Consider the following 22,536-nt stretch of genomic DNA (forward strand, 5'->3'; position numbering starts at 1 on the left):
AACACATTAAGCCACAAAATATCAAACATTTTTTACGGTTTGCATTATTGAAGCAGATTGCTTAACCATTGTATTTAACTACCACTAATTACTATTTCTTGCTGCTTATTTGCACTTGAAGCACTTTAAAATGTTTGTTTCTTACGTTTCTGCCTTCGCCAGATATGCCATGATACAGCATCTGCATTACCTAAACAAAATTAGTACTATTTTTTATTTTATTGTACTGTGCTGCATACTTGGTAATGTCATATTACGGAAAAAAAATTATGATTAATAAATGATTTATCCAATTAACGGTTGCAAAGCTAACTATTAATTATTTCACAATGCGTGACTGACTTTCCATTCGAGAAAATACAGATGCAGCAAGATTTACTGTCCTTGTGGCTGCGGAGAAAAACGCAGACACAGGCGGCTTGAACGTGGCCACAAGCACAGCAAGTTTTGGGGCCTGGAAGGATTAACACTGCAGGGTTTCATGCTTCTGAATGGGACCCCACAATGCTAATCCTTTGCTTGGTGGGCCATCTGCACAGAGAACATACCGATACTCACCGATCAGATGAGCTGCGCAGTCTCGCGCTTTTTATTATAATTCTACATAGGGTTGATGCAAGGGGTCTCTGCAGCTGAGCCCCATTCATTTCAGCTTTGGGGACCCCCTGCTTTCGCAGATACAAACCTCTGAAAAGGGTGCCGGTATCACGTCAATGATTAAATGTCCCGGCCCACGTCACCGGGACATTTAAACAGGAGGTATTATTCAGTTCCCACATTTAACCCCATCAGAGCCAGAAATACTGCAGCACCGGAGTGCTACGGGCCGTCCGGCACATCATGATCCCGTGACCACTCTGAGTAGAGGTGCTCAACTCCAGTCCTCAATACCCTCCCCCCACCAGGTCAGGTTTTAAGGATATTCCTGCTTCAGCACATTTGGCTTAATCAGCGGCTCAGTCTTCGAATGAGCCACCTGTGCTGAAGCTGGGAAATCTTTTGTGCGACCTTGAGAGCTAGAGTTGTGCACCCCTGTCTCAGAGCACGTTCTACGCTACACAGGAGAGCAGAACGCAATCTCCCAAAGTAAAAGTCAGTGATGTAGCCGCTACATCTCGGGGCCCTGGAGTGCCTGACCCCATGACGTAGTGACTGTCACGGGGCATTCAAGGTCAACAAAATAGTCTAGTTGAAACAAATACACATTCAATCGTTAGAGTTTTCTTTAGTTACTGCAAAACAGAAAGCGACTGCAGCCGTTTTGCTTATTCCACATAATGTACTATTAAGTGCAAATTAAACATGGATAGTATGAGAAATAACTGTTTCGGTCTAAGAAAGCTACATCTACAACATATTGAAAAAGGCAGTAGAGATGCCTAGCAAACTGCCTTCTCCTGCCTCGTACATATAACAATCTACAGTTGTCAGTGAAATTAGGAGTTTGGTCATCATATGGCCATTTACATATGTATTCCCTGTATTTTGTGTATATTGCGTCGAGCGGCTTCACTAAGCTCTAATTAAGGGTTTCCATCCATCCATGTCAATAGCAGTTAATGACGGATAATGTTATAAAATGTGACTGTGTATAATATAATCAATAACTGTATTTCCGTTGTGTGAACATTACCAGAATGCAGTTGCTTTTAATTACTGTTGATCTATGTATGTCTTGAATTATATAGTGCCCACAGTGTACTCCGTACTTTACAAAGAGACAATACAGTACAGGGTGCTATAGTATAATAAGTGCAACACAGTCAGACAATAGGAAAGGAAATCCCTGCCACGGAGAGCTTACAATCAAAGTTTAAAATTCTATAGTACGGTGTTAATAATTTCTAAATATCAAAAACATGAAGCTAAAAAAGTTAGTCATAGTGCAAATGATGCAGTTGTCTCAGAATTATGCTGCCATGTAGAATTACAAGGTATATTAGGGAAATAACCTAACCTAAATACATGCTGATCGATAGATCACGAAGTACCTACGTTTTCACATAGCGAATGTAAGAAAACCCCAGCAAATACAATACTTGGTGTGTATAACTATGGTTAGCATATATGCAAGAGCTGCCTCTTCCATAGGGGCCCGCTCTTTAGTATGAAAATCTCCCCGTTGTAAAATTATAGCAAAAAAATGGACCATATTAAAGCAAAAAATACCATTTCTCCTTTTGGACCTTTTGTTTTCTGATACATTTGGTGCAGTTTTATGCTCCAGTTTTGCAGCCGGGAGACATTGATACATATCCCCATAGACTTAAGGTTTCTCACCAAGATGTTTCTTTAATCATCTGAATACTTTAGAAAATGACTTACATCCACAAGCCAGACATCATCTTTTCGATTATCCTTGAACCTGGAAGGGACAGCAAAAATAGTGAATTATTTATTGTAACAATTTTCGAGTAGCTGTTAAAGTTACCCACCCATACCTAAAAGAAAAAGAAAAAAGACACGGGAGTAGCAGTTGTGGTACTTTTATTGATAAATGTGGAACCTAGTAGAGACAGAAGTTAGCCTAAAGCTAACACAAGAACCCCAATTGCTGCACTCCGTAATGATAGGGGCATACAATAACCCACTAAAGGAGGAGTTTATTTCTCCTTAAAATCGTCACATCAGGGTGAGTATTGTTCGCACAATTAAACTAAAATAACAATTTTATTTCTATAATACACAACAATAACGTTTAAAAATATACACATAAAATAGATAAGATCCCCGGGTAGGTTGTTACCAACATACTTTGCTTATCCTCTATTGCCACATTTTTGTACCAGATACAGACTGCATTGTGTGCCTTGCTACAGTGTAGCATGCAGTCTAATGGTGGTTATATGTGGTACACTGCTAGCTTTCTACCTTTCCCTCATTATTATATGCAATCATAGCATGCTCTTTGACAAAGGGCGTCCCGCCCGAAACGCGTCAGAGTACTTGACTGGTGTTCCCTGCATACCATGGATTAAAGCTGATTTTTTAACCTACTGCGCGTGTTTAGCCCCCTACTTCTCCTCGTTGTGCCCCGCTTCTATCCTCCGGATTACTTCTTTTGTTAGCTTTAGGCTAACTTCTGTCTCTACCATATGCATTTCATCCCCTTGCACCCAAGTTCCTCTTTTAGTTTAATTGGAGAGCGTTGATTCCATTTCTATAGGTAGTTATAAATGTGGAATCTTCAATGTTGACATTGCAATCAAAATATATTGTGGTTATTTTTTATAAATTTAATACTCAAACTAATCCTACTTTACATACTCAATTGTTTCACCATCTCCACAACATAAACCAAAATAATTACTAGGGTCATATTAAAGAGGTGCAGAAATTACTGTTGGGGCAAGGTAACAGGCTAACAAACATGGGGAGTGACGGATTTAATAGATAATTTGACTTGTTGACCGGTACGAGGCAGGGTTTAGAGGGAGATGATAACTGAGTGTCAAACTAGAGATGAGCATCCATTTTGTAATTTTAGCCACGTTACCAGGTCAAGACTGTACTGTTATCCTGCATACTGTACACTTGGTGTCTCAAGCTATGAAGCAGCTTCAGTTCAGGGTGGTGTCCAGTCATGGCATAATCTGGAGAAGCTCTGGATGGAGACACATTGCTGCAGACCAGTTTGGTTCATTAGAGCTGTTCTTGGAGAGAGCGTATATTTTGGGAGCAGGCGGCAGCATGCCGTTTCGTGAGGTGGCAGGTTAGTTGAGCCACTCATGGAGAAGCTGCTGCAGCCTGACCATCTGAGCTAAACAAGGGGTTAGAACATTAGGTCACTGTCAGTGGATGCTGGTGAAGCCAATTAAAAAAAAAAGGCCTGTGACAAGAAGAGTTGAACGGCAGGTAGGTATTGTTTTGTTGGGGGGTAGTATGGCGTGGTGAGCAGAAGAGTGCCCCCAGAAGTGTTCTGGTTTGATCAGTAAGTTTTATTGTTGCTGCTCTAGAAATTTGATTTGGCGGTAAGCTGGTAACAAGCATGTGATATTTTGGACAGCACAATGGTGTGAAAGTGAAAAATCATATCAGCAAAGTACCCTCTGGTGGATAACTTAAGAGTAATTTATTTGGAGTACATGGAAAGGATCTGGCAATCAATCAAGGACTCTGTTTACTTGGGTATAATATTTGAGCTTGGAGTGTTCCTAATGAATTTGTATTATTTAGGAGTAATGAGGGCTGTCAGGTGGCTTTAATATATTTTTTGCTGGGCGAGCAGCAAGGTGGCAGTTCTCTGGCGACATCCATTATTGGTCATAATTTGGGTTACAGCAATTTTTCAAATTCAGCAATTGCTAGCCAGTTGTCGTAGGCGTTTTCTGGGAAAGATGGGAGACATCAGGTCAATCCTGATGTGTTGAATTCATTGTTTGGGGCATTAGGTAATTGTTTTTCGAGCAGCCGCTTTCTTTCGCCTTTTTTGGTGCTTTCAGAGCATGAACTGGACACAGCAGATGTCGTTTTACAGGTTATGGGATTACAAGTTTAAAAAAAAGTGTTTTGCTGGAGCATGGTTTTCATTTTATGTTTACTTCATGGGTCAGACATCAGTTGGTTATGGAGTAATCAACGTTAATTGGGGCTCTTAGGCAGTGTTCTTTATGCAAAGTCCAGCAGGCCCATAATTATTTGGAATTATGTCGGCAAGTTCTTTGTTTATTCATGAAATGGTGGTTCCCTCGAATTAGGTTCTAGTAGGTTTTTTTATTTGTATTGAGAAGTTGGGTTTTACAGTAGGCAGATTTGGCAGTGTTTCAGGATCTGGGCTGCTATGGAAACGTGGCATTTAGGACGTTTTGCTTTCGGAATTATATTAAAGTTATTTTATGTTTATATGTTGTTGTTTAGGTTCGACTGTTCATTTGGGAGGTATGGATCTTTAGGGCTTCCCATATTTATTTGGTCTGGAAAAAAAAAAAAAAAAAAGCGTTGAGAAAGGACACACATGGGCTCAGTTGGGTTTTTGACACGAAAAGTGTCAGTGTCTTGGTGAGGATGTTATTGTTAGAACTGGGCCCAGTCTCATCCTGAAATGATGTGTTGACGCACTGTAGGTTTAAACATCCTGACATGTTGGTGAACTATGTCGAGGGTAACGATTTGGACATTATGCATTTGAGGAATTGATAAGAAAGGATGCGACTTGTCTTATTTGCTGGTTTAATTCTTGGAGTGCAGGATGTGCCATGGCACCGGAGTTCCACAGCCCCTCTGCGATCAAGTGACCACTCCTCAGTCCCCTTTTCTTCAGCCAACCAGATCGTGTTCAGCGCTCCACAGTAGCACAAGAATGCAATCTCCAAGAAAACTATCAAGTAGTATATGACATAACAACTACGTCACGGAGCCCCTTGAGTGTCAGAGCCATAAAGTAATAGCTACGCCATAGGGTATCCACGTGGTTAAGAATGTTAATTAGTATGGTCAGAAATTATTTGCAAAGTTTGGAGAAATGCTGGAGTCCCTAAGACTTTAGAGAGGTGAAGGAGGAAGTTCAACAGGGGTGTTTTGAACTTTTGTAGCAAAATTCTTAAAGTTTAAGACATTATGATTTCGAGAAAGAATGATCGTTTGTTTCATAATGATAAAGTTCATGTTACTTTACAGTAAGGGATTGCATGTATATTAGCTAGACTGAGGTGCAGGGGGCAATTTAAATTATTTGCTTATGGCAGGGTAGCAACATGCCAAAATGGCCCAAAAGGCTGGAAATGAGGCTGGGTCCTGCCAACTATTAAGGCACCAAGATGCTTCAGTTTGGTGAGGTTTCTCACAAAGGGGCAATTTTTGGGGGCTATCCTAGCTGGGTCACGAGGTGGGGGTACAGATTAAAGGAATTGGTGTGTGGGTGCTGGTGTATGGGGTCCTGGCGAGTCTCCTTATTTGTTTTTGTGTTAATGCTGTGACCTTTTAGTTCTCACCATTGTGTGTTAGTGGTTCTTTGGGTTACTAAATTTGTCATGAGGCTGTTTAAAAAGGGACGCTTAACCCCATATGATATTTTTTAACAGTTCTAAAACAATTGTTGTCTCCATTAGACTACAATAAATTTAGATTAAAAAAAAATAATTATCAGTCTTACAAGTTATCTGTTGCAACATTTATGTTGCCAAGTACAGAAAAACAGTATCTGAATTTATTTCCTAAACCACACTGTCATATGTGACAAATAATTGATTTGATAGTTATAGTTCCAACGCCAAAAGCAAACTTCCTATGCACTGCAGGCGATTATGGGATTCAAATGTGCAAAGGCTTCCATTGTGATCTTAGAAAAACTGCTCTCAAACTCACCATTAGTAACTGCAACATGAAATTACTACAGTATTGTTTGTAAATTATATGAGCTGCCTATCTGCCCCTACGAAAAGCTATGAGTTTTATGTTCTATGGCAGAGGTGTACAAACTGGGGGGCGTAAGATCTTTCAGGGGGCGCGGCAGATGCAGATGTTCTACGCTTTTCCCCCCAAGGCATTTCAATTAAATGACGGGGGAATCGCATGAGGCCTCTGCAATGTCCCTTACATTGTCAACTGTGACGCGTCACCATGGCAACCCAGCATCAAATGATGCCGCATGGTCACGTGACCCTGCAGGGTCATTTGACGCGCAAGGTAAGGAGTGGGGCACAGCTATGGTATGTATTAGTGTAGGGGTGCTTAACTCCGGTCCTCAGTCTTTGACTGAGCTACCGATTGAGACACCTGTGCTGAAGCAGGGATATCCTGAAAAACTGACCTGTTGGGGAGGGGGGTGTCATGAGGACTGGAGTTGAGCACCACTGTGTTAGTGGATTATTCAATTAGGCTTTCCAGTCTAATTCTGCAACATTAACAAATGTATGAAAATATTTACTGCACCGACACACTTTATTCGAGCAAATACCCGGTATGTACCTGGCAGATACCTGGAATGCGCCGCTCCTCACCTCTGACAAGCCCCGTTGCGTTTGCCTTCCCAGCCTGGGTTCATGCCTGGCTGACGGGCGGCTGATCTGTTAAATGATAACGATTAGGATTTAATAGGCTGCAATGCTTCGCGTGTCTACCAGATGGCATAAATTCATGAATTGTAATGCAGTATATATATATATACTGTGCAGTATTGCAGCCAGCGGGAATAAAATGCTTTAATCCCTGCCTGGAAAATAACCCAATGCACTCGGGCAGAAAACAGTCACAAACCTCAATACACCCGGGTATACCCGAATTCGTGGGACTAGCCGAGCTCGAATAAAGTGTGTCGCCAGTGTACAGCAGCTGTTCATGTGTTGCCAACACACAAAATATTTTAATAATGCTAGTAGTACTAAATATGTATATTACTTAGTACAAGTAATGTTTTGTTCAAATTCACTAAACAAAGATCACTTTATAGTAAACACTGTGAAAAAGGCGTAATTGTGTCCATTATTGGTTGGCAACCCAGTGATTCTCAAATGTATAAATCCACATGGAGGGACATTTTCATTACTTTGGAAAGGTAGATTTATACCATTTAAGCTTGTTCAGCAATTTAGCATTTTTTTTTAACATAGAATAACCACAACAGATGCCTTGAGTGAAAATGTAATTTATGAAACATAATCTGTAGTTTTTGAATGTGTGATTTTAAGGCCCAACAAGATGGAAACTGTGATACAAAGAAACTGATGACACTAATCAAAGCTAAAGTATCCTCCCCCCTTCTTACTCCTAAGCGACTGTATTTCCAAACATATACGAAGAATATGCAGCAGAATTTACAGAAAATAAGGGTTAGGCCATGCAATGCGCAAAATAAAAATGTTGCTGAATACATTTTTTAATGGGTATAAATATTATACCATGAGAGCCAACACTTTCTCTAGACCAGGAAGAGTGCTCAAGAGAAACTTGTTCATTTCACACAAAGGACAAGACCAACTATACTTGTATTAAATATTGAGTCTACTAAAAGTGTAGTTATGTAAAGGAAAAGTCTTTGCATTAGACTCATCCTTTTTTCATTGAAGTACAGTACTGTACTACCTAAGGGGATCATATTGAAGTCGGACATTTAAACACAAAAATATATAATATTATATGTGTATATATATATACACACACACAAAAGAAGCAAGGGCACGTCCCTGAGGAAGGTCACATTTTGATGACCGAAACGTTGGATGCAGTGCCATGTATTTCTCATGAATACAGTGTTTTTGGACTTCCCTGGCTGTGTGCTGTCTCTGTTTTCCGGACCTACATCTGGTAAATTCATTTGTGTGTGTGTGTATATATATGTATATATGTATATATCATGAGCTTTAGCTATATATATATATATACATATATATATATATATATATATATATATATATATATATATATATATATATATATATATATATATATATATATATATATATATATATATATATATATATATAATAGGGCTGTTCTTATTTTCTTAAACGAACAGCCAATCTAAAAGCAATGCGAGAGTAGGTTTTGTGCAAGAGTGCTTACAAGAGAATAAATGTGGCACATCAACTAAAAAAGCACGTTAATTAAACAAACCAAAAATAAATAAAAACCATTAGCTGTTCAAATAAGAGAAAAAAAAGCCTTATGCTGATTTGTAAATGCTATTTCAGCATATAATTGCGTCTCCTGTCCATTACATTAGAACTTGCTCAGCAGTAGATCAGCTGTGAGTTTGAGCAAAAAGAACAGGGGAACCCTTCTCAAATATATTATGGATCTGTTGAACCTTAAACATTTATTGTGACTGTGGACTGCGAGCATACTTGTTCTAAGTAGATTTAAAAAATATATATTGTTTAAATATACCAACAACTTTCTATTGCACATATTTAAATAGTCACAGTATGATGTTATGCTCTTTTGGAAGAAAATATTGTAACATCTGGCAAAGAAAAAAAAATGATTGTATCTTGAAGAGTAAAAGTTCTTGTTTTTTATTAGGGAAGCTTTGGTAAACTTCCACAGGACACAGGTTGAAAACTACTGATCTAATCTATAAATGCACAGTTTGGGTCAGCTCATCATCGTAAATATGTTTTTCTCAGAGCAAGGATCACATCTTCTAAGAACACCTCAGAATTGCACAGTGAGAGGGGAGGGAAAAGTGACATAGGTGAGAAAGCGAGGACAGGTCACAGGAAGGCAGTAAAACAGAGAATGGGGCACAGGGGATGGACTTGGGGAAGAATGGCTTGTGGACAGAGAAAGGAGCAGAGGGGGAGAAATATTGGACATGGGGAGAACAGGGCTTGGGGAGAGAAACAGAGAAAGGAGAATGGGCCATGTACAAAGAGGTCTGAGGGAGAACAGAGCATAGGGGCTAGCGAGCAAGAGTGAGTGGGAGACACAGAAAATTAGAGGCTATTTATCCAGCGAGCCGCGTAAACAAGACACTTGTTCAGCATTATTTAACAGGCAGTGGAATAAAACAGGGGCTTGTTCAGGCTTATTTAACTGTCAGCAGAATAAATAAAAGACTTGTTCAGCCTAACCCTCCCTGATATGCCAGCCTAATCATAACCAGCACTCCCTGGGTCCTAAACATCCTTGTGGACAATTATTATGGATTAAATAAGGGAGAGGAAGGTCTTTATAGAGCCAGCTGCTGGGTACAGACACTTCCCAGACAAAAAGCTTTTGGATAATGAAACACAGGGCTGTGGTAGAGGGAGTGAGGGCAGAAGAAGGAACAGAAATATAGAATAAGCCACAATAGGACACAAAATAGAGGGGCATGTATAGAAATGGAATAGAGGGAAAGCAGGGAAAATGACAGTGAGGACAGAAGAAGAAATTATATAGATCACAAGCACATAAGTCATCTCACAGGAGGAAAGAGTGGGAAGGAATAGAAAGACAAAGGAGAAATATGTGGTACAGGATAGTGAGAGGCAGATCTTAAATGATGAATAAAATGCTATCCAGGCTGTAAAGTCATATTTTAGCTGATTTTGTAGTAGTAAAAAGTTAAAGTGTTGTTTACTTTCCCATTCTACAAATCAGAAGGCTTTTTGGAGGAAAATACTATTTCACTTATTAAACAACACAAAAAAAAAGCATAAACATCTGTTCCTTTGGTAACATTGGGTATGTGGGATACTCTGCTGTCATAAGGAGAGAACTGGGTGTCTGCACTTACGAGTCATCCAAATCTTCTACTAATGCGGAAACTGAAGTGGTGGCCAGCAGCAGTGAGGCAGCTGCAAGTAAATAGAAAATAGCATGTTAGCAATGGGGATTACTTCGCTTCTCCTTTTTTGTGCCACTGACTGCAGAACCGATAAAAAAAAATGGAACATGAAAGAGTAAAACTAGAAATACAACCTACAGTCTAGCAAATGCATATAGAGATGTGAACTGAGCAAATCAAACATAGTATAACATAAGAAAATAAAGAACATTCAATGGTCCAATGTAATGCACCATTAGTAAAAGGGAGACGGGGTCACATATGGGCTGCAAAACAATCAGATGGGGGGGGGGGGGGAGGGATGAAACAAAGAGAGGAAGTTGGATGAGGCGTGAGACCGGAGAGGGTCGGGAAGTATTGCATGTATAGCAAAGGTTCATGGGCTGCTTGCCATGTGCGAGGCATGGTGAGTGGGAGACCTGTCACAGGGCGGCTGCAATCTTCTGTACAGAGGTGACAGCACAGGCTGTGGAGTATGTGTGGGGGTCTGTGTCCAGGTAAAATTTGGCACTACCGGTACCTGCTGCAAAGATGAAGCAAAACCCGGCAGCTGCCATATTCAGAGGCTGTGATACCGGAAGGAAACAGTGAGTGTGTGTGATTTGAGAGAGCTTGTCCTACATCTGGGACACACCCCCACGATCACAGGAGAGTGGCTGCTGCACAGGAAGTGAGGGGCGGCTGTTTTAATACAGACATCCCACAGCTCCCCAGTTATCCGGAAGAAGTACTCGTAATGTCTGATTTCCTCCCCATGTCAGTGAGTAAGAGATCCCTCTTCCAGATGCCGAGGTGGGATATTCTGCTGCTCCTCCCTGATAGGATAGATCATGTAAATCTATGTGTTGTGCACTGTAGGAGGATTACAGGACATGAGATCCATGGATGCTGAGCAGTCGTTGCTGTGCCTTCATTCGTTACAAGAGAGAAAACCGGATTCCTTGTGTCCTGGGTTTCCCTCAGTTGGTGCATTTTAATAGACTTCAGCTACAGCATTACTATTAACAATTTACTCTGCAATAAACCTAAATACGTCTTGTTTTGAGGAAGAGAGAGAGAGAGAGAGAGAGAGAGAGAGAGAGAGAGAGAGAGAGAGAGAGAGAGAGAGAGAGAGAGAGAGAGAGAGAGAGAGAGAGAGAGAGAGAGAGAGAGAGAGAGAGAGAGAGAGAGAGAGAGAGAGAGAGAGAGAGAGAGAGAGAGAGAGAGAGAGAGAGAGAGAGAGAGAGAGAGAGAGAGAGAGAGAGAGAGAGAGAGAGAGAGAGAGAGAAAGAAAAAAAAAAAAAAAAAAAAGCAAGCCACCGGTGATATTTATTCATAACCAAACTAGAAAGAAAAGATTTGAAATATTGTAAATGTAGCCCATGTATTCCCCCCCACCCCCCAAGTGAGATTGGGGGTATACAGAAAAAAGGGGAATAGTGTTACCAGCGCTAATGCTTAATAATAGTAATAATAAGTATTATTACAGTGATTACTGAAACGTGATTTACAAGAAAGGCCGCCAAAGCAAAAAATGACCAACACAGATCAAATAATACAATAAAAAAACAAACAACCCGCGCCTATAATAAAGTGATTACGTGAACAAGTTCTGACCAATCGTAGATGCAGTCTCAAATGCCAAACAGTCCTTGGAAGTTTCTGGGCTGGTGTCCCATAGAACAAACAAACAAACATAAATGACAAGAAAGACAGAAAGAAAAATCATAGTGTAACCCTAAAAATAAACATCAAACACTAACAAAGAATAACAAAAATAGCTATAACAATTTAATAAAATAATGTCAATATATAAAAAAAAGCAAACCATTGCCTAATAAGGCTTGGGACAGGGTTGACCAAGTACATCCGCTAGGAGTAAAATTGAAATCCTACTTACAGCTATGCTGAATATAAAAGGCTCATAGAACAAATGTCCTTCCTCCTCTGCTGTATACACCGCTGGGGAGACTGTTGCAGGAACCCTCCGGAGCTCCGTGCTGTTAGGACAGACAGAGCCGCCGCGCTCGCAGACCCGCTGGTCACGCGGTGAGCGGATGACGTCACTGCACAGCGCGAAAGCGCCAACAAGTTCTTAGGGCCGATGGGGCCTGGAAAAGCTCTACCACTCGGATACAGGTCACAATGCCAATAGGGAAAGAGCTGTACCGTCCAACACACAGTCCACAAGTGTGAATGAAACCACCCTACGCATTTTGTGACGGAAGTCACTTCATCAGGGGCATGATGGGAAACATGGTATACAGCCTATATATACTCTAATGGCTGATAGAATAATTAAATAATTAATTACATATATACTAAAATGAAAACAATAAAAGTTATTCTAAGTAGTGGATGAGTATACTATAAAAAGAAATACACATATATAAAGACATGAAAAATAAAAAATACATATTGCAAAAATACAAACAAAACAAATGAGAACCAGATAATGCCCATAAATCGCAAACACAGTCAATGTTGGCATAGAGTATACTGAATATAGCAGTTAATGTTAGAAGCGAGACCAACTGGACTGCCAGTACCCACAACAACAAAACGTATCAAAAAAGTAGTTCGTATTATACACAACACCACAGATACTTGGTAAATAATCTATAGATTATGTAACCCAAAAAGGCTCCCAGGTCAAAATCAATATTGAGACCATTAGGGGACAATGTTTTTAGCTCATATATCCAATATGACTCACGTTTAGGAATCCCTTTAATCTTGTCCCCTCCTCTCCAATTGCCCGGATATACTTCGATTGCTTTGCAAATGAAACCTTTTGGGTTTTGCTGATGGTGAGTTAAAAAATGGTGTGACACACTATGAGTACAGAGACCTCTTTTTATATTGTATATTTGCTCATAGATGTGCCTCTGGTACGATCTCCCTGTGCGGCCAACGTATTGTAGCCCACAGGGACATTGTAACAGGTAAATTACAAACACAGAGTGACAGTCAATGTACGAATGGATATTATAAACCCGTTGTGTCACATTGGATTTAAACGTCACTTGGTTTTTACTGTGTCTGCAAGCTGTACAGCTCGTACAAGTGAAGAAACCTTCTTTACATGCTCCTACACCAGATTTAATTTGTATGTTAGGACAGCTGGGTGCTTTCCTAGATTGTAAATTAGATGATTTCTTAAAAATAATAGAAGGTTTGGGGGGAAGAATGTGGGCCAAAGCCTGATCTCTTAATAGAATTGGCCAATGCTTACACAAGACCCACCTGATTTCAGGGGCCATACTATTGTATTGTGTGAAGAAAGAAACAGAATTAGTAGAATAAGAATCTGCCTTATCTTTTCTATACTCTAAGAGTACTGTGAAGGTGAACCCCGCTTCAGCTAAATCGTATATGAATGTATATAGGTAAGGTGCTTGTGGGTGATAGAATGGGTAAATAGCTACTTATCTATACTCTAAGAGGCTTGATCTCTCAATCTCTTGTACTTGCAATAGAGTCTGAGAGAGTAATTCTTCTGAGTATTGCCTGTCCAAAAATTTGGCTTTAAGATCATTCGCCTGGGACCGAAACGCCTCATCGCTTGAGCAGTTCCGTCTATATCGAAGTATATCCTGGCAATTGGAGAGGAGGGGACAAAATTAAAGGGATTAGTAAACGTGAGTCATATTGGATATATGAGCTAAAAACACTGTCCCCTAATGGTCTCAATATTGATTTCGACCTTGGAGCCTTTTTGAGTTAAATAATCTACAGATTATTTACCAAGTATCTGTGGTATTGTGTATAATACGAACTACTTTTTTGATACATTTTGTTGTTGTGGGCACTGGCAGTCCAGTTGGTCTCGCTTCTAACATTAACTGCTATATTCAGTATATTCTATGTCAACATTGACTGTGTTTGCGATTTATGCCTTAAATGGGCATTATCTGGTTCTCATTTGTTTTGTTTGTATTTTTGCAATATGTATTTTTTATTTTTCATGTTTTTATATATTTGTATTTCTTTTTATAGTATACTCATCCACTACTTAGAATAACTTTTATTGTGTTTTCATTTTAGTATATATGTAATTAATTATTCTATCAGCCATTAGAGTATATATATGGCTGTATACCATGTTTCCCATCAGCCCCTGACGAAGTGACTTCCATCACGAAACGCGTAGGGTGCTTTCATTCACACTTGTGGACTGTGTGTTGGACGGTACAGCTCTTTCTCTATTGGCATTGTGCCCTGTATCCAAGTGGTAGAGCTTTTCCAGACCCCACCGGCCCTAAGAACTTGTTGGCGCTTTCGCGCTGTGCAGTGACGTCCTCCGCTCACCGTGTTACCAGTGGGTCTGCGAGCGCGGCGGCTGTGTCTGTCCTAACAGCACAGAGCTCCGGAGGGTTCCTGCAACAGTCTCCCCAGCGGTGTATACAGCAGAGGAGGAAGGACATTTGTTCTATGAGCCTTTTATATTCAGCATAGCAGTAAGTAGGATTTCAATTTTACTCCTAGCGGATGTACTTGGTCAACCCTGTCCCAAGCCTTATTAGGCAATGGTTTGCTTTTTTTTATATATTGACATTATTTTATTAAATTGTTATAGCTATTTTTGTTATTCTTTGTTAGTGTTTGATGTTTATTTTTAGGGTTACACTATGATTTTTCTTTCTGTCTTTTTTGTCATTAATGTTTGTTTGTTTGTTCTATGAGACACCAGCCCAGAACCTTCCAAGGACTGTTTGGCATTTGAGACTACATCTACGATTGGTCAGAACTTGTTCACGTAATCACTTTATTATAGGCGCCAGTTGTTTGTTTTTTTATTGGGGGTATACGCTACTGGTGCTGCACTTACCTGTTGGCTCAAAGGGGCCTAAGCCTCCGCCACGGGGTGATATAACACAATACTCTCTGTGCAACGCCTCCACCTGTGAGGGATCCCAGCGTAGTGGGAGGAGCCCCTCACAGGACCCAATAACATCAATCACACACTGTGTATAACATTTACTGACACAGATATAGCTCTTAACACTCTGTTACTAATAGGTACAACCCCACACCTTATTCCACCAACACCGTGTACCCAGAGTCCCAAGAGTAATGAAGTGTGAGACAGTGCTGCCCACTAGGTGAGGTGTACTGGATGGTGCACGTGTAGGGATGATGATGCCTACCGGGCGCGCAGATGCTTTATTTGGGATCTCTTGCTCCAGAAGGATAATCCCACATTGTGATCCGCCTCTGCGATGGATTGCTCCCACATGGAGTGATCCACCTTTAGAATGTCTCTGCCTCTGATACTGCAGAGGATGATCCACTTTCAACAACAGTGTCCAGGATCTTCACTCTTCCTGGCTGTGGCCCTCACTTATACTGGTGCTACAGGACCCTATCCCTATCCTAAGGGGAGTCCCTGCAGCAGCCACAAGCTGAGGGTGAATTGGACCTGAGGGGGGGTCTCTGGCCTAGTCCAGGGGCTACCTGCTCCCTGTACATACAACCTAAGTTCTCTGCATCCCAGCTCAAACTGACTCTCCTTCCCCAGCACGCCAAATGTATCTCTTTCCTCAGGGGACGCTCTGCCACGCGATTGGCTGCTGAGGGTCACATGTATGGCAGCCCCAGTGGCTGCTGGGTCTTGTAGTCCCCTGTGGAGCTCTTTCCTATTGGGGCCACGTGCGCTATCTCTGCAGCGCATGCGCGAGTTTGTAATGGCCGTCGCTACCTTCCTGACCCTCAACTGTTCAGTCTCTACATGTAATGGCCACCGCTGACACGTCTGCGCATGCGCGATGCCCTGTACCTGCGCGATCTCTCGCGCCAACCCCAAGATGGCCGCCGTGAATACGCCAAAGGGTTTAACTAAATGACCCTTTTTTCAAGAGATATATACTGATGCAGCGGCGGTTATTCGAACACATCTCGGCGCCGATTTTGAGTTCTCTGCTGTTCCCCCCGCATCATGAACGCGGCCAATCGCCCCAGGCACCCGCGCTTATTGCGGATGTTTTGTTTGAATTTCATGGATTCTGTTTCTTCGTTTGCAATGAAATGGATGAATTGTAATGTGTACAGTACTGTGCTACTGTGCTACTGTGTCAATTTCATGTTTTTAAAAGCCAGAACACTAAAATTCGTTTTTCTGCACTCGCCACGTGTGCATCTTAGTGCGGGGAGGCTGGAATTCATCCCGCGTTTTCAAATCGGGATTCCGATGTACATGACGCGTGAAGTGTTTGAATAACGGCCGCTGCATCAGTAGGTATTTCACTGTAAATGTGTAAGGAATCCGCTCCACGGTTTACTGGTTACCTTACCTTGCAGACCGGTGCAGTCCGGGAACAGCTTTCCTGAGGTTTGCTGCAGCCTGGATTCACTCAAAGCAATACACACTCCCTCTGGTATCTACTGCAGCTGTGCAGCCTTTCATTGCAAACTATACTTGCATTCACTCATTAGGGGCAGGACCTTCACACCCCCGCCGGGGATTGGCCCGCTGGCCTTTAAGTATTGCTTGCCCATAATGCTCCTTGCCGAGCATAGTCCTTACTGGATGTCAACTGTTTTGCCACAAGCTCTCGCTTGTTCCCCTTTGCTGATACCAGGTCACGCCCTGCGTCCTTCAGCTTCCTTCAAGCCGCTTGTTCTCCAATGCTGATTCCAGGTTACGTCCTGCATCCGTCAGCTCCCTGCAAGCCGCTTGTTCCCTTATGCTGATACGGAGGTTTCCCCTGCGTCCTTCAGCTTCTGTTCTCCTGTGCTGAAGCAGAGGTTTCGTCCCTGCGTCCTTCAGCCTCCTGGATTCCTGCACTAAAGTAGTGGTTCGTCCCTGCGTTCTGCAGTCTCCTGGATTCCTGCACTGAAGCGGAGGTTTCCCTGTGTCTACAGCTTCCTGGTTCCTGGGGCCTACTCTTTCCCTAATATAGAGAGGCCGTGTCCTGGTTCCTGCGCTGAAACAGTGGATTCCCTTGCCCGCTCAGGACTTTTGCGTTGTAGCACTGGTGCACCCGTACAGCAAGACGGTGTGCTATTCTGGTCTGCCTACCATCTCCTGTGACCAGCACCATGGGCCATGGTCGTCGCTCGCGCAAAGGCCAACCCCGCGCTCCTAAGCTGAAGCGGGTCTCTCCTATCTCCTTGTTGCCGAACTCCTGCATGGACAATGTTTATCCTGACGTCTCCTGTTCTGACACTGGCTTGTACAACGACGACTCTGTCTTCTCCAATCCTGATCCTGCGACATACGACTACGAACTGCGCAACCCGGATCAGCCTGCGCGGTCTCAGGTCGGTGCTTTTACAACCCCACCTCAGCCCCGCGGTCCGACCCTGGTTTGTGGCGAGCAGAACCCTGACAAAATGTTTGTCATATTGGATGTAGCTTTGGGCTTCTTTGTTTTTTGTTGTATACATTTTGCCACGCCCAATAGCACTCCAATTGACATATATATATATATATCCTTGAGAAAGTCACCTAGAGTGACGAAACGCGTTGGACGTCATCACGTAGCAACGCTGCAACGCAGTGACGCGGGCACGTTTTGTGCGAAGCAAGCAGGATCACTTGTTCCTTTACATCTGGGGATAGAGACACCCGTCTTCATATATACATCCGGTGCCGCTGCAAGGACTCAGATGCAGGAAGCCTCATCTCAAACTGAGGTCTGACACGTGGGAAGTGATTTTATGCCACAGGAGGGAATTGATTTTTCAGCATCAGAACAACACCAGTTTAACCGGATCACACGCTGAGGAGGTATATTCCGTGCTTCAACAGATGTAACAGGTCTGTCAACAGCATACCCACATCACTATTGAGATGGGACATTCTCTAGTGGGTGTTTACTGTTCCTTACTGGGCTATCATCAGCCATATGAATTGTCATTGACATTCACCACTGTTGGCCTTTTTTCCCATGATATCTTGCTTCCTTGCTCCACATCCCCTTCCATATGTCACTTGCTAATTGCTGCTATCTGCTTGTACCAGACATATTATTGCTTTTTAATCACACCAGTTTACTACTAGTCCTTTTGACTGCTCTGGTCATTTAATAAAATTTACACATATTTATTATTCAACCATACGGAACTGGCGTTTCTTTTTCTCCTGTTTTCTGTTTACATTTGGTCAGGCTTGACCACACAGAAGCTTCACCTATTCCGTACAGACTGACCCTATGCTATAATCAATTGATGCTCACATTATTCACTTGCTACACTTATTTAATCCTTTTTTCACACTATACATATATAGAATTAATTTGCACATTTTAACACTACCATTCACTCACTAGCGCTACTAATTGTTTCTGTGTATATATATATATATATATGTGTGTGTGTGTGTGTGTGTGTGTGTGTGTTCGACAAATGCACCCCCTCCCCCCCGCACGATCGCCCGGGGAGAGTGCATTTAACCCCCTGGCGAGTGCATTTAACCCCCCTGGCGAGTGCCGCTGCTGTGCTGCGGCTCATTTCAGGATGCCGTGACACGATCAAGCGGGTCACATAGCAACGCGGGACGCCGGAAGAATAGCCCAGCCGCAGACATCCCTTGGAGGCACTGCAGTGACGCTACGCCACGCACCAATGCAGGCGAATACAGACACGCTCTCCCTCACTAAGGATCTCCTAGCAACTGCCGGGACCAGAGGCGAAGAGGCCTGGAGATTGTGGCTGGATGTGTCTGCGGAGCGGCGCTGTGTGGCTGGAGGAAGTGCTGCTCGTGTTGCTGCTGCCTCCGTGTGTATCGTGGGCAAGGCAGACGGAGGGAGCCCCCCAGGCTGGATTTCCTCACTCTCATGGCAGGTAAGAGAGGGGTGGGGGGAGAGAGAGGGAGATGCAGCATACTACTCCAGTGAGCCGGCTTCAGCCATAAGAGCAGCCGCCCGGTCACTGCTATATTTAATCTCCTGTTGGCACCGCTGATAAGAGGGAGAGAGAGGAATTTGAGAGGATGGACACTCGCTCTCGCAGATGGGAGGTGTGACTGTCTGTGTGTGTGAGTGGATTGGGGGGGGGAAGTGGGAGAGTGTGTGTGTGTGTGTAAGTGGGAGAGTGTGTGTGTGTGTCACCCACCCTGTCTCCCTGTCTCACTTTCTGTCACCCTCTGTCTCACTTTCTGTCACCCTCTGTCTCACCCTGTCTCCCTCTGTCTCACCCTGTCACCGTCTGTCTCACTCTGTCTCCCTGTCACCCTCGGTCTCACCCTGTCACCCTCTGTCTCACCCTGTCACCCTCTGTCTCACCCTGTCACCCTCTGTCTCACCCTGTCACCCTCTGTCTAACCCTGTCACCCTCTGTCTAACCCTGTCACCCTCTGTCTATCCCTGTTACCCTCTGTCTATCCCTGTCACCCTCTGTCTCACACTGTCTCCCTGTCACCCTGTGTCTCACCCTGTCACCCTCTGTCTATCCCTGTCACGCTCTGTCTATCCCTATCACCCACTATCTCACCCTGTCACCCTCTGTCTATTCCTATCACCCTCTGTCTCATCCTGACACCCTCTATCTCACCCTGTCTCTCACCGTCTCACAGTCCAGCTCACCCTGTCACCCTCTGTCTCACCCTGTCACCCTCTCTCACCATGTCACCCTCTATCACCCTGTCACCCTCTCTCACCCTGTCACCCTCTCTCACCCTGTCACCCTCTCACTCTGTCACCCTCTCTCTCACCCTGTCACCCTCTGTCTATCCCTGTTACCCTCTGTCTATCCCTGTCACCCTCTGTCTCACACTGTCTCCCTGTCACCCTGTGTCTCACCCTGTCACCCTCTGTCTATCCCTGTCACGCTCTGTCTATCCCTATCACCCACTATCTCACCCTGTCACCCTCTGTCTATTCCTATCACCCTCTGTCTCATCCTGACACCCTCTATCTCACCCTGTCTCACCGTCTCACAGTCCAGCTCACCCTGTCACCCTCTGTCTCACCCTGTCACCCTCTATCACCCTGTCACCCTCTCTCACCCTGTCACCCTCTCACCCTGTCACCCTCTCACTCTGTCACCCTCTCTCTCACCCTGTCAGCCTCTCTCTCATCCTGTCACCCTCTGTTTCGCCCAGTCACCCTCTGTCTCACCCTGTCACCGTCTGTCTCACCCTGTCACCCTCTGTTTCACCCTGTCACCCTCGGTCTCACCCTGTCACCCTCTGTCTCACCCTGTCACTCTCTGTATCACCCTGTCACCCTCTGTCTCACCCTGTCATCCTCTATATCACCCTGTCACACTCTATCTCACCCTGTCACCCTCTATCTCACCCTGTCTGACATACTCTCTGTGTCTCACACACACACGCGCGCGCACACACACACACACACACACACACACACACACACACACACACACACTCTCTCTCTCTGTGTCTCACACGCACACTCTCTGTGTGACACACACACACACACACTCTCTGTGTCTCACACTCTGGGTCTGGATATCTTATTTACCCTATATATCTTAACTGGCCTATACCTACACCGTGCATGTAAGCAGATATGCTTTTAAGTAGAAATGTTTCAAGTAGAATATGAAGTTTAAAAAGGAAGTTCAAAAAGAAGTGGAAAAGTGGACATCACCTACTACTTCTGATTCCTGCTTTTGATCTACGTTGGAAAAGAGGATATCATCTATCTAAGACTGCACATCTCAACACTTAACTATTGCTATGATGCCGCCTTTATTTTTTATATTTGCTGCAACCTCACTTATTTTCAAATTATGCACTTCCTTCCACCAGTCTCCTTATGTCTCTAACTCTATTCATATATCTCCATCTCTCCTTTCTTCCCCACTTCTCAGTTCACATGAACTCCTCTCTTACCTGCGTCCTCTGTCACCACACAGCTATACACCCTGCACTAAAACACACCCCTATAAATCATCCGCACAGATCCTCTTTCTATCCATGCTTCTCCTCCTTGCTTCTGGGGATATCTCTCCCAATCATGGTCCCTGCCTTATTTCTACTTGCTCTCATCCTCGCCTCCCACATACAACTTCTACTCCTTCTGGTGTTAACCCCTCCAACCTCATACCCATCCGCTGCCACCCTCCCTCCTCTCTCCCTTTCTCCTGTGCCCTTTGGAATGCTCGCTCCCTTTCTAACAAGTTCCTCTCTGTGCATGACTTCTTTCTCTCTCACTCCCTGCTTCTCTTTGCTATAACTGAGACCTGGCTCACTCAGTCTGACTCTGCTCTGGAAGCTGCCCTCTCTTATGGTGGCCTTTCTTTCTCCCACACTCCGCGCCCTGATGGCAGGGGTGGAGGTGTGGGGCTCCTGCTCTCCTCTCTCTGCCGTTACCGAACTCTTCCTATTCCCCCCTCTCTTGCCTTTCCCTCCTTTGAGGTTCACACTGTCCAGATCTTCTCTCCCTTGGACTTCCCGCTTTCTTTCACTAACCTCTTCTTTTGGCCTTCAACAGTGGACTGCAGCCAGCACCCACAAGGATGGCCACTACTTAGACCTGGTTTTCACTAAAAACTTCTCTCTCTCTGATTCCTCCATTTCCCCTTTTCCTCTTTCTGACCATCACCTCATCTCATTCTCTCTATCTCGCTTCTCCCCTTCTCCACCTCTATCTACCCCCCGGTTCTGCAGAAACCTGCGCTCTATTCACTTACCTGACTTTGAGTCCACTTTACGCTCCTCCCTCTCCTCTCTCAGCTCTGCTACAGACCCTGACAACCTGGTCAGGAACTACAACTCTGTCTTGTCCTCCTCTCTTGATGTACATGCCCCGCTTTCTCTCTGCCGCACTCGTCCTTTTAACCCTAGACCCTGGTTAAATTCCCACAAGCGCATGCTGCGTTCCTCCACTCGTTCCTCTGAACGCCTCTGGAGGAAATCTCATAGTCTCGCAGAATTCCTTCACTACAAATTTATGCTATCCTGTTTCAACTCTGCCCTCTCGCAAGCTAAACAAGCCTACTTTTCTTCACTAATCAACATGCACAAGTCTAACCCACACCGACTGTTCTCTGTCTTTGATACTCTACTTAAACCACCCTCCGCTGCCTCTCATTCCTCCATCTCCGCTCAGGACTTTGCTGACTATTTTAAGGAATAGGTGGAATCCATACGTCAGAACATCCCCTCTGTTTCTTCCTCCCATCCTACACCTCTTCCTAACTCTCCTCCTGCCTTCCTTGACTCTTTTTCCACTGTCTCAGAAGAGGATGTGTCGCTGTTGATCGCCTCTTCTCCCTCTACCACTTGCCCTCTTGACCCCATTCCCTCCCATCTCCTAAAACCATTTGCTCCTACTATAATCCCTACGCTCACACACATTTTTAACTCCTCCCTCTGCTCTGGAACCTTTCCATCCTCCTTCAAACATGCAACAGTCATACCATTATTCAAAAACAGCAAG

At 43.7% G+C, this 22,536-nt stretch overlaps 1 protein-coding gene across 3 annotated transcripts in view; it reads right to left on the minus strand.

The window, feature by feature from the left end:
• The window catches only part of TMX3 (thioredoxin related transmembrane protein 3), a 79,507-nt gene extending 68,635 nt beyond the window's left edge, over positions 1-10,872 (minus strand). The window contains exons 1-3 of one of the 3 annotated variants that reach the window (XM_075585438.1): positions 10,728-10,872; positions 10,157-10,217; positions 2,326-2,365 (exon numbers count right to left, since the gene is read on the minus strand). In XM_075585438.1, coding sequence (XP_075441553.1) covers positions 2,326-2,365; positions 10,157-10,217; positions 10,728-10,764 — 138 coding nt within the window. In that variant the 5' untranslated portion in view covers positions 10,765-10,872. Of the gene's footprint in view, positions 1-2,280; positions 2,366-10,156; positions 10,218-10,598; positions 10,706-10,727 lie in introns of those variants that run through there. The other 2 variants (XM_075585439.1, XM_075585440.1) reach the window with 2 other exon arrangements.
• Positions 10,873-22,536: the final 11,664 nt, after the last annotated feature.

The sequence above is a fragment of the Ascaphus truei genome, chromosome 2 (assembly GCF_040206685.1).
Source record: "Ascaphus truei isolate aAscTru1 chromosome 2, aAscTru1.hap1, whole genome shotgun sequence".
Classification (NCBI taxonomy): domain Eukaryota; kingdom Metazoa; phylum Chordata; class Amphibia; order Anura; family Ascaphidae; genus Ascaphus; species Ascaphus truei.